The sequence below is a fragment of the Chrysemys picta genome, chromosome 8 (genome assembly GCF_011386835.1).
Source record: "Chrysemys picta bellii isolate R12L10 chromosome 8, ASM1138683v2, whole genome shotgun sequence".
Taxonomy (NCBI): Eukaryota; Metazoa; Chordata; order Testudines; family Emydidae; genus Chrysemys; species Chrysemys picta.
In genome coordinates, this window is record NC_088798.1 from 37,178,314 (window position 1) to 37,193,082 (window position 14,769).

General features: G+C 39.8%; 1 protein-coding gene across 3 annotated transcripts in view; it reads left to right on the forward strand.

The window, feature by feature from the left end:
* The window catches only part of SNX7 (sorting nexin 7), a 53,654-nt gene that overhangs the window by 15,157 nt on the left and 23,728 nt on the right, over window positions 1–14,769 (forward strand). For all 3 annotated transcript variants that reach the window (XM_042840616.2, XM_024107354.3, XM_065554271.1), the window contains exons 2-7: window positions 1,428–1,610; window positions 2,804–2,914; window positions 3,321–3,485; window positions 4,660–4,864; window positions 7,615–7,814; window positions 11,726–11,812. In XM_042840616.2, coding sequence (XP_042696550.2) covers window positions 1,428–1,610; window positions 2,804–2,914; window positions 3,321–3,485; window positions 4,660–4,864; window positions 7,615–7,814; window positions 11,726–11,812 — 951 coding nt within the window. The remainder of the gene's footprint in view (window positions 1–1,427; window positions 1,611–2,803; window positions 2,915–3,320; window positions 3,486–4,659; window positions 4,865–7,614; window positions 7,815–11,725; window positions 11,813–14,769) is intronic.

The following is a 14,769-nucleotide window of genomic DNA, read 5'->3' on the forward strand; positions in this document are numbered from 1 at the left end:
TTGCTTGAGCATTGAATGAGGGTGGGGTTTGTTGTATCAGTCTTGTCTGATCTCTTAACATAAGCGTGGTCTCATGTGTAGCTCGTACTTCGATGGAAGGATATTTAATAGGTGTGCTCCTTTCTCTGAATCGTTATTAAACTGATGCCCCAGTATTGTATTGGAGGTCATTTTGTGACTGGAGGTGCTGTCTTTCAGATGAGGCTTAAAACTAAGGTCCTAGCTGACAGCCTGTGACCTCGTAAACACCCATGGCACTTTTTTTTTTCCCTTTGGCAAGGGTAAGAAAAAGAGGTCCTGACTTTCTGCCTTAAATCTTTCTGAATAATAAAACTTTCTAACTAAAGTTGGAGAGAAATTTTTTCAGGGCATAGTGTCCTTCCATCTTTGTCCTAAACTATTATATACCAGAGCATAGCTACATGCTTGTTTTTAATAGCTACTATTGTCATACCAGAGAGATCTGTTTTTCTGTCCCGGTGGAAGATATAATTGTAATTCATAAATCTTAGTACTACTGGATTTAAAAAAAAAAACACTTAGTTTTTATACTGCTGATCCTTCATCGTCAAGGATTCTTCATTAAAAACTGTACTGAAGGTCTTTAATAATAAGCATCTTTAAATAAATTACAAGGGAATATAATCATTTCATAAAACATCTGAAAGGAAAAGAGGGTAGGTATCTTGGTAGGGTTGCAAGAGAGAATTTAGATTTCAAGTCCTGGGTAACTGGCCTCTAGCAACTTTAATAAGGTTGGTAAGGTTGGCCCGTGCCGCTTCCCGCAGCCCCTATTGGCCTGGAGCAGGGAACCGCGGCCAGTGGGAGCCGCAATCGGCTGAACCTGCAGACACAGCAGGTAAACAAACCGGCCCGGCCTGCCAGGGGCTTTCCCTGAACAAGCGGCGGCCCAACTTTGAGAACCACTGTTGTACAGTACAGTGGGTGCTTGGTTTAATTAGTTTGGGCATTTGTAGGTGACTTCTGTTTTCAGCTATCCATAATGTTGTCATCAAATATAGTGTTTTGCTTTTCTCTCATCAGTCTTGTTCTTGGTCTTTTTTTTTTTTAACCACTTATTGAATTGAGCACTGAAAAGGATAAGAGGATGACAAGGCTGTTTGTGGTATATTTTCGCAGTTTTATCTGCTATCTCTTTTACCATCTTAACCGTTCACTTCAGAGCAGTGGTGGGCAACCACATTGGCCAGGAATGGCGAACCACGGCCACTGGGAGCTGCGAGTGGCGGTTTCTGCGAACGGGCAATGTAAACAAACTGTCTCACAGCCTGCCAGCGGATTACCCTGACGGGCCCTGTGCGGGCTGCCAGTTGCCCACCACTGCTTCAGAGCTATTGTTTTGATGTCTGAATCCTCCACCCTTATATGTTAATAAGAATTTCTTCAAATGTCTTATTTATCTATAGGATACATCACTGACTGAGGCAAATTCATTCAGTCCTTTGATACCAACATCCCCCTCTTCTATGATAAACCAGTACAAGTTTGAAGATGAGCCAGAATTAAGGGATCTCTTCATTACTGTTGATGATCCTGAAAGTCACATTACTGCCATTGAGACTTTCATTACCTATAGAGTTGTTACAAAGGTAAGTGTTTAATAGTCATGATAGTTTAAGTGTAAAGTAAAACTTTACAGGTGTTTAGTGTTTTAAAGGATTTCAAATAATCTTTCTAACATTTCAAAATTATATTCTGATTTTGCAGTGAGTTAACAGCTTAGTCAAATTATTTCCAACTAGTGGCTAGATTCTAAAAACACTTAAGGTGAGTAAGATTATTCATGTGAATATTTGCATGACTGAGTGCTGTAGAGATCATTAAAGGACTAGCTGAAGTTATTTTAATGATTGCAAAAGCAGCCTTTTGTGTGAAATTGGCATTTGCTATTGTGTGTGGCATTTGTATTATTCATGACAAGAACATGAAACAAGAGGAAGGCTGATGCAGTTGGAAAGTACTATATTGGCATAAGTGTTGTGGCTGGAAGCTGGCAGAGTGGAGCAGGCTGGGGCTGGCTGCTTCGCTTCCGCTGCTGCTGGTGAGTGCGGGGAGGTTGCGGAAAGGGCGCCCCGCCGTACTCACCTGGGGCGGGAAGCGGAACGCCGCGGCCCCAGCCCACTCCGCTTTCCTTGCCCCGGCCCCAGCCGTGTCACTGGGGGAGGGGTTGGGGAAAGGTCCCGCACTCACCGGCAGCGGCGGAAACAGAGCAGCCTGGCCCGAGCCCGCTCCACTCCGCCAGGTCCCAGCCGCAGCACTCCGCTTCCTGCCACTGGTGAGTACGGGGGGGCGTCCTTTCCCCAACCTCCATGCATTCACCGACGGCGGGAAGCAGAGCGCCGCAGCTGGGAGCTGACGCGCTGATCCGCCAGAGCGCTGCTTTACCGATTTGTATGCGAACCCGTGTTATATCGGGGTAGAGGTGTACTCCTCTGAGGGTATATGTCTACACTCCAGCTGGGAGGTGTGATTCCCAGCTCAGGTAGCCAGTCATGCACTAGTGCTGCTCGAGCAAATTGTGCTAAAAATAGCTAGGTAGCTAGGGTAGCACAAGTGGTGGCTCAGGCTAGCTCCCAAAGTATGTATCCAGGGAGCCTGGGTGGGTTGGTACTCAAGCTAGCCCCAGCTCCTGTGCTATCCCAGCTACGTTGCTGTTTTTGGTTTGCTAGCTCGAGCAGAGCTACTGTATATCTGTCTACCCGAGCTGGGAATCACATCTCCTAGCTGCAGTGCAGACATACTTTTAGATTTTCCATCTTAATTTTGTGGTTATGATTTTCAGACATCTCGTGGTGAGTTTGACTCCAGTGAATATGAAGTTCGAAGACGATATCAAGATTTCCTTTGGTTGAAGAGCAGACTTGAAGAAGCACATCCAACACTGATTATTCCTGTAGGTTCGCTGGATTTTGTGTTAAATTTAAAACAAAAGAACAAATGTATCTGTAGTGAGCTTTGGAGAAATCTCTTTCCAGATTCTGGGGTCTAACAACCATTAAGAAGCTAATGTAGTTTGATTAATCTTTTATGTGCATGTGCAAAATTCAGAGAAAAATAAGGGCATTTCTCTTTTCCTTAACCTACTCTCCCTTTCCTTTCTCTTGATTTTATATCTATTCTGATGCATTATCTATTGCTAGAATCAGATTGAAACACTGTTTACTGTGTTAATTTTATTGTGTGTGTGTGTGTGTAGTGAATTGTACAAGAATGTCTACCGTCTCATGGGTAGTAGAACTATTGTAATATATGTAATATGCAAAGTTATACAATGTTTTATTTATTTATTTTCCCCTCAGCCATTGCCTGAAAAATTTATAATGAAAGGAATGGTGGAACGATTCAGTGATGAATTCATTGAGACTCGAAGGAAAGCATTGCATAAATTTTTGAACCGAATTGCTGAGCATCCAACTTTGACTTTTAATGAAGACTTCAAAATATTTCTTACGGCACAAACCTGGGTAAAAAAAAAATCATCTGATTTATAGTTATAAGAAATTATGAACTGCCTTACTAGGGGCCTGCATAGTTCAGTATCTTCTTACCAACCATGGCTAGTGATAGAAGTGTCATAGGAAGGTGCAAGGAATCCTGCAGTAGGCAGCTATTGAATAACTTGCCAATAAGAAAAAAATATTTCTGATACCCATCAGAGTTTGTCTTATGCTCTGAAGAATGAGGGTTGGTCTCCCTTCCAAAACTCTTATTCTGACTCTTCTAATTCTAATGCATGTGATTTTAAATTATTTTTTGTTTTGATATTTCTGTCCCTTTTTGCCCATATTTTTTAAAAACAGTAGTAATAATCTGTTCATTGACAATGCAGCCAATAGACCACCATTTAATTTCCCACTGTAAGCTGTGCAGAATGTATCCACTGGAAAAGAAAGCAAGAATTTTGTCCTCCAAAGAGCATAGCTCTGAACTTAACCAAATGTTCCATTAGCAGTTTATAGAAGTGGAGGGAAAGTAAAAAGGAAAGAAAGAGGGGCTGCTGTTCACTGTAAGAACATAATTTTCCCCAATGGATGACTCTTCTCTGCACATGCTTCCCTCTGTTGTCTTGCCCAAAAGTCTGCATACTGGCTGACTCTGCTTTAAGACTGAAAGGGGAAGAGGTTTGTATTGTCTTAATCCTTCCCTTCCTAATCCCCCTGCATGCTCCCTGCTTAAGTAGAGCATGGCTAACCTATGACACAGAATGGTTATCCTTGACCATACAGCCTTCAATCACAATATAAAAAGGGAAATTAGTAAAGGGGTGGGGGGAGGAAGGGAAAGAGAGTCTAATTGCTACATATTTAATAACTTTACAATAAGATCTAGACATCAAATGAAAACCTAAAGTAGTTTTGTTTCAGGGCCGCCCAGAGGATTCAGGGGGCCTGGGGCAAAGCAATTTCGGGGGCCCCTTCCATAAAAAAAATTGCAATACTATAGAATACTATATTCTCGTGGGGGCCCCTGCGGGCCTGGGGCAGATTGCCCCACTTCCACCCCCTTACCCCCCCCCGGGCGGCCCTGGTTTGTTTTATTCGTTCCTGTGTAGTTTTATTGTTTTAATTTGTTTTGCTTTAGTTGTAAACCATGGATAGACAACATTAAAATATTCACAAGGGTATGTTCTTCTTGTAGGAACTTTCATCTCACAAGAAGCAGGGTCCTGGCTTGTTTAGCAGGATGGGACAAACTGTAAGAGCTGTAGCATCCTCAGTAAGAGGAGGAGGAGTTAAAAATCGTCCTGATATGTTTACAGATATAAATGACTATATGGAAACATTTAATCAGAAAATAAACTTGCTAGACAAAATATCCCAAAGAATTTACAAGGAAGAAAGGGGTAAGTAGAAATAATGAACACACGCTTGTTTTTATTGACTTCAGAAAGTAATATATTGAACAAGTGAATTACTGTGAAAAGTTAGTTCGCTTTCACTGTTCCACACAAAATGCTGCTTTCTAGCAAGAGAAATGGAGAACAAGAAACTGTCTTACTTTTTTCATTCAATGGCTAATCCTCAGCCTATTGGCAGATCAGTGTACAGCTGTGTGGGGATCCACATCTGGAAGCCTTCCTCATTGGTTTGAAGTTTTTAGGATGCCTGCAGAGGTAGCATGCTCATCTCTCAAGAGAGGAGAAGGAAAATAACTTGCCGATAACCTCACCTTTCTCTTGCTTGTTACTGAGTCACACCTGGAACTTCCTTGGACAGAATCAGCATAAATAATGTAGTAATAGGGAGGGTAGTTTAACTATGCTGACAAGAAACTGAAAACTAAGAAAACCTAGAAGTTTGGTTGGCTTTTTACCATACTAATTGGAAGAACAGTATGAACACTTTTTGTTGTGTACAGGTGACTACTTCTTAAAGTGAGATATAAACACTTATTTCCTACTGGCATAATGACAATCACATTCTGAATCCCAGTTGTTTGTAGATATTCAAACCCCTACAAATTCTTATGTTAACCAGAACCCCTTTCGTATATGAAGTTTTTTGTTTCTACAAATATAGTGTTCTGTACCTGTCAAACTGAGAAGTTCTTTGTACTTATTTTGAACCTTAGTCTGTGTGTATATCCAAATACTGGAGTGTGTAGAATCAACAAAAAAATGTTGAGATATTCAGGAAGGGATCCCTGATTACTATCAAAAGATGTCTGTTACTATAGATATGTGTTATAATGAACAATATGGTGTAATTGATGAAGGGTGCTTACAATCTAAATACGTTCTGTGACTGATGAGGAATATTTGTTACTGCAGATTTTTATGTGATTTATAAAATAATGATCTATTGAAAGATATTTGTAACTCATTAGGAATTGCTTGTTGCCACAGATGTTGTTAGTAATATGATTGGGTTAGAAATTTCTTTACCTTATCAGTCATGTAACCTGACATATCATAAAAAATTCCATAAGTAATTAGGCAAATAAAAATATCAAAAACTGAACACAGTGGAATATGTTGTGGGAAAGTTACTTTTCCTTCCCCCCACAACGGAATTGTATTTGTCCTAAGCCTTGTTAAATCTGAACATGTAACACTGTCACATCCATTCTTTTGGTTGATTCTGCATCTTTATTTGGTGTCACATGAAAGAGAATTTTAAAAAATATTACCTTTCTTGTTGGTCATAACATCTGTCAGATGGGTTTGTTTGAACTTCATGCTCTTGTTAAAATTTTCCTTGATTTTCAAGAAAAAAAGTTTGTTCTGAATGGAACAGCAGCTTGCATGCTTACTTGAATCTTTAAATTATATACTTTCTGAGCTTGAATCTGATCTCACGCTGAACTATGTTTTAAAAATCCCACTGGTCAATACTTGAGGGTTTTCTCTTGCATGTAAAAATACTTTGAAATGCTTCACTGTGTTCCATAATAACTAAGGTTTTATTTCCTTTAGCTTATTCTGTCATTCCAGATCTCTGCATGTCCTGACTAGATTGCGTGTTCCTTGCACAAAGGAAATACATATTGATCAAAGGGATTTTTTTTTGTCTTAGCAGTTCATTCCACTAGGTGTAGTTGGCATATAGTGAGGAGAAGTTCGTGGTTATACATTTAAAGCACCAGCACCAAAATACTGGTGATAAAGCCTCATGGAGTTTTATTCACTCTCAAGTGCTGCCAGATGTTGCTTACGTCTAGCCTTTCCCAACAGTAATCTGCAGAACACTTGTCATGTGCAAAGCTGATTTTGTCTCCGCAGTGAACCATTTGTCAAGCAGTGAGTGATGCTTCCTACTAGTTGTAGCCCAATCTGGGATTTTCCATTAAGTTTCCAGGGCTTTTTTGACCAACTAAACTCAAAACAAGCATCCCTCTCTACACACACTGCTTCACGTGTCTCTTTGTTGGATGTTTCTTTGGTATAAAGTCAGCTGTGACCAAGTTGTAGAGGGCAAAAAAAGTGGAGGGACTGTGAAAACCTCAGCAGTCAGAATCAAATTAGAAAGTGACATTAGAGCAGTGTGGACTTGATCCAAAGTCATAGCCACTTCAATTTACCTTGGCCCATAATACATGAACATTGGTAAAGTGAACACACTGTATAGGGCCATATTCTGCTTTGCTCATCTTTAGTAGTTTATTGAAATGAATGAGACTACTCCAGAGTAAAGTTCTATAAAAGTGGCAGTATCTGGCCCTACTTTTTCTGAGAGAATACTGTGGCCACGCTTACAAAGTTTTATTGCGCTATAGAGCTAATGATTGTTTTCTGAAGATATTTCTTATACTTAAAAAGAGAAATACTTCTAGAGTGGTAGTAATAAAGCGGTACTCCAGAACTGGAATGAACTTAAGCGCACCCACTGACTCTATTGTGCATGTACAGCTCTTTCAAAAAGGTAATTTTTCACTGATTGATTTTTTTAGCAATATGTTGGTAATAGCTTAACAAGTAAAAGTATGAGATGTTTCCGTTGACCAAAAATAACAACAAAAGAAGAAGAAAGCTTTGTTACTGTAATATCTCCTTCTTTTTGAGGATCATTTGGCCAGATTTTGAAACTAGCCTGTTTCTGTGCTTTGCATCTATCATTGACTTGAGTACTAATATGCAGTAATCTTCTTATTAAGGGTATTATTGTGAAATGAAGGAATATGGTCCAATCCATACTCTTTGGTGTGCATCAGAAGAAGATCTAGTAGATTCGCTGAAAGGTGTTGCCAGCTGCATTGACAAGTGCTGCAAAGCTACTGAGAATCGAATGGCAGGACTATCAGAAAATTTGCTGCCTGTTCTACATGAATATGTTCTCTACAGTGAAATATTAACGGTAAGACCATAAGGGTTGCTTATACTGGTATATTGAGTGACCTTTGAAGAGAGAATCTGCTTTGTATGTAATTGATTTTGCAGTCACTGCATTAACTCTTTGAGGGCTACAATTTGTCTTTCTGCTGCTAATTGAGAACATAACAAATGAGTTACAGAGTGAAAAAAGCTTATTTTTTAAAAAAATAAAAGCAAGAATAATTTTCCTTAGGATGGCTGCCCTCTTGCACAGAATCTTTTTCTTCTTCTTCTTCCCTATTAATCAGACAAGATGCGTCCAGTCTCAAAGAGAAGATTTCTTTTCACTGTGGGGAGTCCTCTCCAGTTTCCTCTTACAGCTAGCTCCCCATAACAGCAACATTAAGGGTTGAGGGGTTGTGTGTCCTTTCCCTGGAAATTGTTGCACCTTAGGAAAGGCTTACATGCTAGTGGAGAGAATAGTTGTCCTTATGTAGAAGGGTTCAAGGAATTACAACTTATGATGAATACAGAAGAACTATCTTCTCTGTGTCTAAATATTGACTCATCTAGGAATGGAGACTGATACACAAAGTAAGGCAAGGTTTTTCCGTCCTTGGAGATGTTTCTAAACCTTAAAATCCTGACTGCTATTCTGGAAAAGGGCAATGAACTTCTTTAATAGATAAGAATCTGCCATATGGTCATGCAGATGTCATGCCAGGGCCTGGTACCGTGCATTCTGTTCCATTCAAAGCCCTTCTAACAGTTTCTCTGACAGAGTCTCCCATTGGTGGGAGACAACTAGGAAAATCTTTACTCTGTCTTAGTGAATAAGAACACAATACAGTATGGGTCAATTCAGGGACATTGGTTAAGCAAAGATCAGAGCCTCTACATCTACATCCTAGTATTAAGGTCTGTCTGCCTAGCAGTACTGTCCCCGCAGAAGTCCTGACTAGACATTTTTGTCCTCATTGGAATAAACAACATTGTGATAGCAGCATTTGAGAATAGCCAGGGTGCTGTAAATGCAGCTCCCTTATGGGAGAATCCTCTCCTGAGAGTGTTTTACATCCCAGAGTGCACATATCTGTAAGCAGATCATCCCAGGAGAATGACCAATCCACAATGGGGTGTTCCAGAAGATGGTTAATTGGACAGTTTGACCAACAATCTCTCACTCTACATCCATCGCAAACCACCAGCTAAGACAAGCATTACAGCCTGTATAGAGATCCCAAAGCCTTAATATTAGGGAGAGTACACAGTCATCTTGGCCAGGGCTGATTTCTTTGCATTGCCCACCTCTTTCCTGATAGCATTAAAGACGGCAGAGAGAGACTATGGCCTGCTGAAGTTAATTACGTCAGCGTGGCAGCCTCTGCACTGGGTATCCACATCATAATGATTCGTAACCTTCAACTTGGGACAGTGCTACTATCCTGTGCTCCTTCAAGCCTTTAGATTTCATTTCCATCCTTTGCATGTCCTGGGAGGCAGCTCTTACTCTGCCTGAAGGTTGGAAAGATTGCAGCCATAGCAGGTGACACCTCGATTCCTTAGTCTTATTTTTAAGTATGAAAAGACAGTTACCCATAGCTGCCCCAGACTTTCTCCTCAGACATATTTGTTACTTCTTCTTTGCAGTTTGGCCTGTCCCTTTGACAGTTTTCTCTGCCCATCTCATCAGAACAGTTGCTGTGTGTGTGCTGACAAGAGAGATTCTATGGACAAACTGCAGAGTGACTATGTGGCCTTTCATTCGCATCTCTGAAATGAATGTTGCTTGGGTGTGTCTACATTAGCTCTCATACCTTTTGGGATACTGAGTTCTTGGTGCAACCCTTCCAATGCAACATTAGGCAGGCTTAAGCAGTTGGCTCCTTCCTCCTCTATTCCATGCCAGTCTCTCTCCCTTCTTTCACCCTGGATATTTTGTTCTAATGCTCACTTCTGCCCTGTACGCTGGTTAGGGTACTCCTAGGCAGACTAAGAATGCACTGATCATAGCCACGCTTTGGAAAAACCTGTTTTCTGAGGTATGGCAGTGCTAGCACCTCCCAAATTGTCTCCATAAAAGTGTATGCCTAAGCAAAGGTTTTGTCAGTAAGGCAGGATAATCCTAATATTTTTTGGCTTTGGAAGTGCTGAATGGGAAAGCGGATGCATTTGGATCTTAAGGAGGAGGTTCCAGAGCCAAAAATCTTTGCATCTGGATTGGATCCCTCCTACTTGACTGACAGGGGAGACAGGACAAAGCTGGGGAAAGTAGGCCTATACTACCACTATGCCTCAGAAAACAGTTAACAGGCAAGACATTTGTTTTAGGTCAGAGTACTGTTGTTTGGAGGATTTGTGAATGTGCTACTGATTAGAGCAGCAGAGGAACTGTGGAAGCATAATATATTTATTTGTTTAACTTACTAAATTAATAAAAATGTGAAAATAATTAGAGAACTAATGAACATTCCTGGGTTCCTCATTTACAAAAAAGCATTTGCCAATAGCTGGCACATATTAGTACTGAAATTATTAGTTTTACCTTGGAATTAGAATAGATATTTGTTATAATGGCTGACAAACAGAGAAATTCTAATGGTTTCTCCTGTAGTTTTATATAGGATAAAAGAGGAAGTAAAAGGAAAAAAAATACACAAAAGAATATTAACCCATTTCTACTTGTTTCAATTTTACTCTTATAACCATATATTTGATGTTTGTAATCAGACAGGAGATACTTTAAGGTAGTGAATAGTAAGTTTTGTTATAAGTATGTACTATAGTTGTATTACTTATAATTGACCAAAAACTGTTACTAAAAATTCTGGGTAATGTCTATTTGAAAAGATAGTCTTTAAAAAGGTATCTTATTGATAAACATCTTCAATGTGTGCTAGTCAGGGTGGCAGTGTGTTTCCTCTTCAACATTAACGTTTTGACAACTAGCATAATGTGAAATAAACTTCTAACTAGGACTGGTTATGCCCTACACTGTTTAACATATACTGTACTATATATGAACACTGTAAATCTCTAAGAATATCTAAATTAAAGAGGTAGAAGTTGTTGGGAGAAGATAACATACAGGATTATCAGAGAGTTTTTGAATTTATACTTGCATACTATCTTTCTTCTGAGTCTTCTTAAAAAGACATAAGCTTCATAATAGTACTGTGAGGGAAGTTTAATTTCAGTTTTACAGATGGGGAAACTGAGGCACAGACCTTTTCACTGACTTCTTTGATGTCACACTGCAAATCCAGAGCAGTTTGCAATGTAACCTGTCATAATTACTGGCCCTGTAGTCTGACAACATTCCCTCCCTTTTTATATTAGTTTTTGCCATTCCACTAAGAATCAAATCTATTGAATTAGCCTTAACTTTAAATAAAAGTGGGCTTGCTAACATTGATAGATTTAGTTGATTATTTTCAGATAAAGAATTTTGATAATTTTCCTCTTCCTTTGCCACCAAACTGTGGTACATACATACATAACATAGCGGACTTACATTGATATTTCCTATAGTATCTGGTATATCATTTTAGTTGAGTCCTATCTCTTGTGCTATTGCTTTTATTCAAATAAAATACTTCCAGTATTGGGACTTCTCTAAATCACGTTTCTTGTAAAGGATTAAAATAATATGACTATTTCATAGACTGACTCACTACATAATTCTTTATAATTTGTAGCTACGTAGATTCTCGTAGCGTTGGGTTTGGTAGGATTCCTAACAATTTTTCAGTTAAAAAAAAAAATGGGGGTAATAAAAACAAATCTACAATAGATGCTTTGAAGTTATCTAAGTAAAATCTTTTAAATCTGAGAATTCTATTGATGGGATAATCTATAAATTCTCTAAAGTGGTAAGTACTCTTGATTGCAAGACGTCTTTGTAAACAGATTATTACAATTAAATACAATCTATTTCATCTTAATGTTTTAAAGGGTGTTCTGAAAAGAAGAGACCAAATTCAGGCAGAGCTTGATTCCAAAGTTGATGCTTTATCCAATAAAAAGGCAGAAAAGGATCTGGTAAGTTTGTAAATCTTTCTGAATGTTAAGTTGTATGATTAAGGACCCTAATCTGACTAAAAATTAAGAGTTCTCCTGACAAAAATAAGCCCTGAAAAGCCATGTTTTGGGGCTGCACACTTCCTGACCTATTCTAAAAAAGTTTGCTCATGCACTGCACAGGAAATAAGAATTGATACAGTGGTGTATTGACAGCTGCTGAAATGCCCTAGAAGAGGTAGATAGGATGGTCAAACCTGTTCCTTGTTTATGCTTTTTTTTCTTTTTTAACAAAAATGTGCATTGTTTGTTTTTGTTTTGGAGGGATTCTGCCCTTCTGGTAGAGCTAATTGAACTCTTGTCACCAGAACAGGTGAGGCATCTCCATGCTTGTTGCTTCTCCCTAACAAGCAGCCAGAATTTGACATTTTGGCAATAAAGCTGTAAGTTAACTACTTTGTCATTGTAAGACTGACATTTATTCCTTTAGACTTCCACATTTTAGTGTCCATCTGTTTATCTTATGAGCCTGGCCAAGTGTCACCCAGCAACTTTTAGCTACCTTTGTCTGCAGTAGCATCAGTGTTGCAATAGTTCGTGTTTATCCTTATTTCCTTGATAGGTTTTCATTTTGTTTTAGACAATATTTGTGGGCATTTCAAAAGCACTTGATATTAACCTAACTGCTCCCATTGAAATAATTTGGTAAGAGTCCTGTTGACTTCAGTGGGAGCAGAGTTAGGCCAGTACTGAGTGCTTTTGAAAAGCCCATGGCTTTAATGTGAAAATGTCTTAAATAGTTTCTAACAAAATGACTGTAATATCTCCTCCTTTGACACTGGATACGATTTTGAAAGCTTGATCAGCTTTCTTATGTTTGCAGTCGGTAATAAATTTGAGGGTGCAATTGATGTTACTTGGAAATCTTAAGTACCTGATTTGGAGACACAGTCAAATACGTGTAAATAACAGCTTGTGCAAAATTGTAGGTGCAAACCAGAGGCCTGTTTAAGGTCAGGCTGTTGTCATATACTAAACAGATGCAGTGCTATTTCGCATATTGCAAACAAGAACAATCCTATTATGTAAAAATCAACTGATATAGTTTTACGCTTTGAGAGAGGATTGTGATTGAAAACTTAATTACTTTCAATTCAAGAATCATTTGCCAACCCAGATAGCTATTTAATTGTAGTGCAAAAAGGAAAAGTTAGTGCAGAAATCTTATTTTCAAGCCACTCTCATATTCTACATAAAAAAGCATAAAATCCTAATACTTGGTTTCAGAACAGTCAGTCGGATGACATGAGCAAAGCAGGCATTTTTTTCTCTGAATATCAAGACTGAATGATTGGGTTGCCCCTCCTGCCGGGTAGTGACAATGGGTAGTAGAGCGCTGTCAAACAAGGGGAAGAACAAAGTGTCCAAGCTCCTGCTACTGTTTGCCACATCTCAGGCTTGTTCTTTAATATCAATAACTTAATTTTAGTTCCAGCAATGAACCTTAGGTTTTATATTTTTAATTTAATTTCTGGCATACTTTGAGATCATGCTCCTTTTACTGCACTGCCTCAGAATATGTGAGCAGCTGCGCTGCAGGGTAGACAAGATGGCTGACCCAAATTTAGCTTATTTCTTCACTGAGGACATGTCTAGCAATCTGTCTCCATGGGTTTTCTAGATGGCTCTATTTATTTTGGTAGTTGCTTTTCTAGTAGACTCTTTGCAGCTATTGAAACCTTCCTTAAGCTACCTGCAGTCAAGAAGATGGGGGAGTAAGTGTTAAATTGCTTATTGACTGACAGATCTGCTCCGCCTTCCTCTACATAACCCAGGTTTTTAGAATTGCCAGGAAATTAGCAGACAAGCCAAACTATTTTTAATGTCCAAATGATCAATCAGTGATCCTGATAGAAATTACTATTGTGTAAAGGATATGAGTGTTACTAATTTATATGAGCAAATAGTAGGTAGAAAAGGCTGAAGAAATGTAATAAAAGGGTAGCACAGTTTGTTCTTTGCAATGAAGGGTGGCTAGCAAGAACAAGTTAGTACAGAAGGGAGACATACTGGAGCTTAATATGTCTTACTAAAAGGAAGAATGATGTGATAAACAGAAGCCTATCTGAAGTACTTGTATGGTGCCCTTTCCAGTTTGACATATGGGGAACCAAGGCATAGTTAGACTGTGACTCGCTGGAGCCCGGGACTGAAGCTGAAGCCTGAGCCCTGCTGCCCAAGGCTGAAGCCAAAGCTCAAGCAACATAGCTTCACAGGGCCTCCTGTGGTGTGGGGCTTGGGCAATTACCCTGCTAGCCAGCCCTGCCCTGGGTCCCCAACAGGAGCCCCCCACTCCTGAGCAATCTCAATGTTCCCAGCTGTTCATCTAACTTACTGGGTCACTTTTGAGGTCAATTCCCTATATTGTAGTCCCTGGTGGTGCTCCCCAGGTCCTGCCACAGGTGGCCTCTTGCCTATATGAGGCTTCCAATGTCTATTTGCCCCCCAAACATGTCAGAAGGAAAAGGGGAAACTAGCCACAATCCCAGGTAGGGCTCCCCTTGCTACTGGATTGCATTAGCAGTCCCTAGCAGCCTCTCCTGCTCCTGGGCAAACTTCTCCCTCCATCTTTTTAAGCTCCCCTTCTCCAAGGGGAGCTTGTTCTGCAAGTGCACCTAAGTGGAGCATCAGCAGACATGGCACTGAGAAGACTTGACTTGGGAGCTGTCAGAGCACCTGAAGCAGGTGGAGGAAGAGAGCTGAACTAGTTTCCTTACCTAGGACCCATATCAGACTGCTGCTAGTTGAGCTATGTGGCTAAGTGCAGTAGCTGGCAGCAGGACAAGGCTGTTATTCCAAATTGGGGGACTGGGTGTTGGATGTGGGGATGGTTGCTGGAAAAGAAAAAGAGCCTAGGCCCAGTACTGTTTCTCTCACCCACCCCTAATGTGAGAGTTGGGGGATCTGCAGCTCCATGT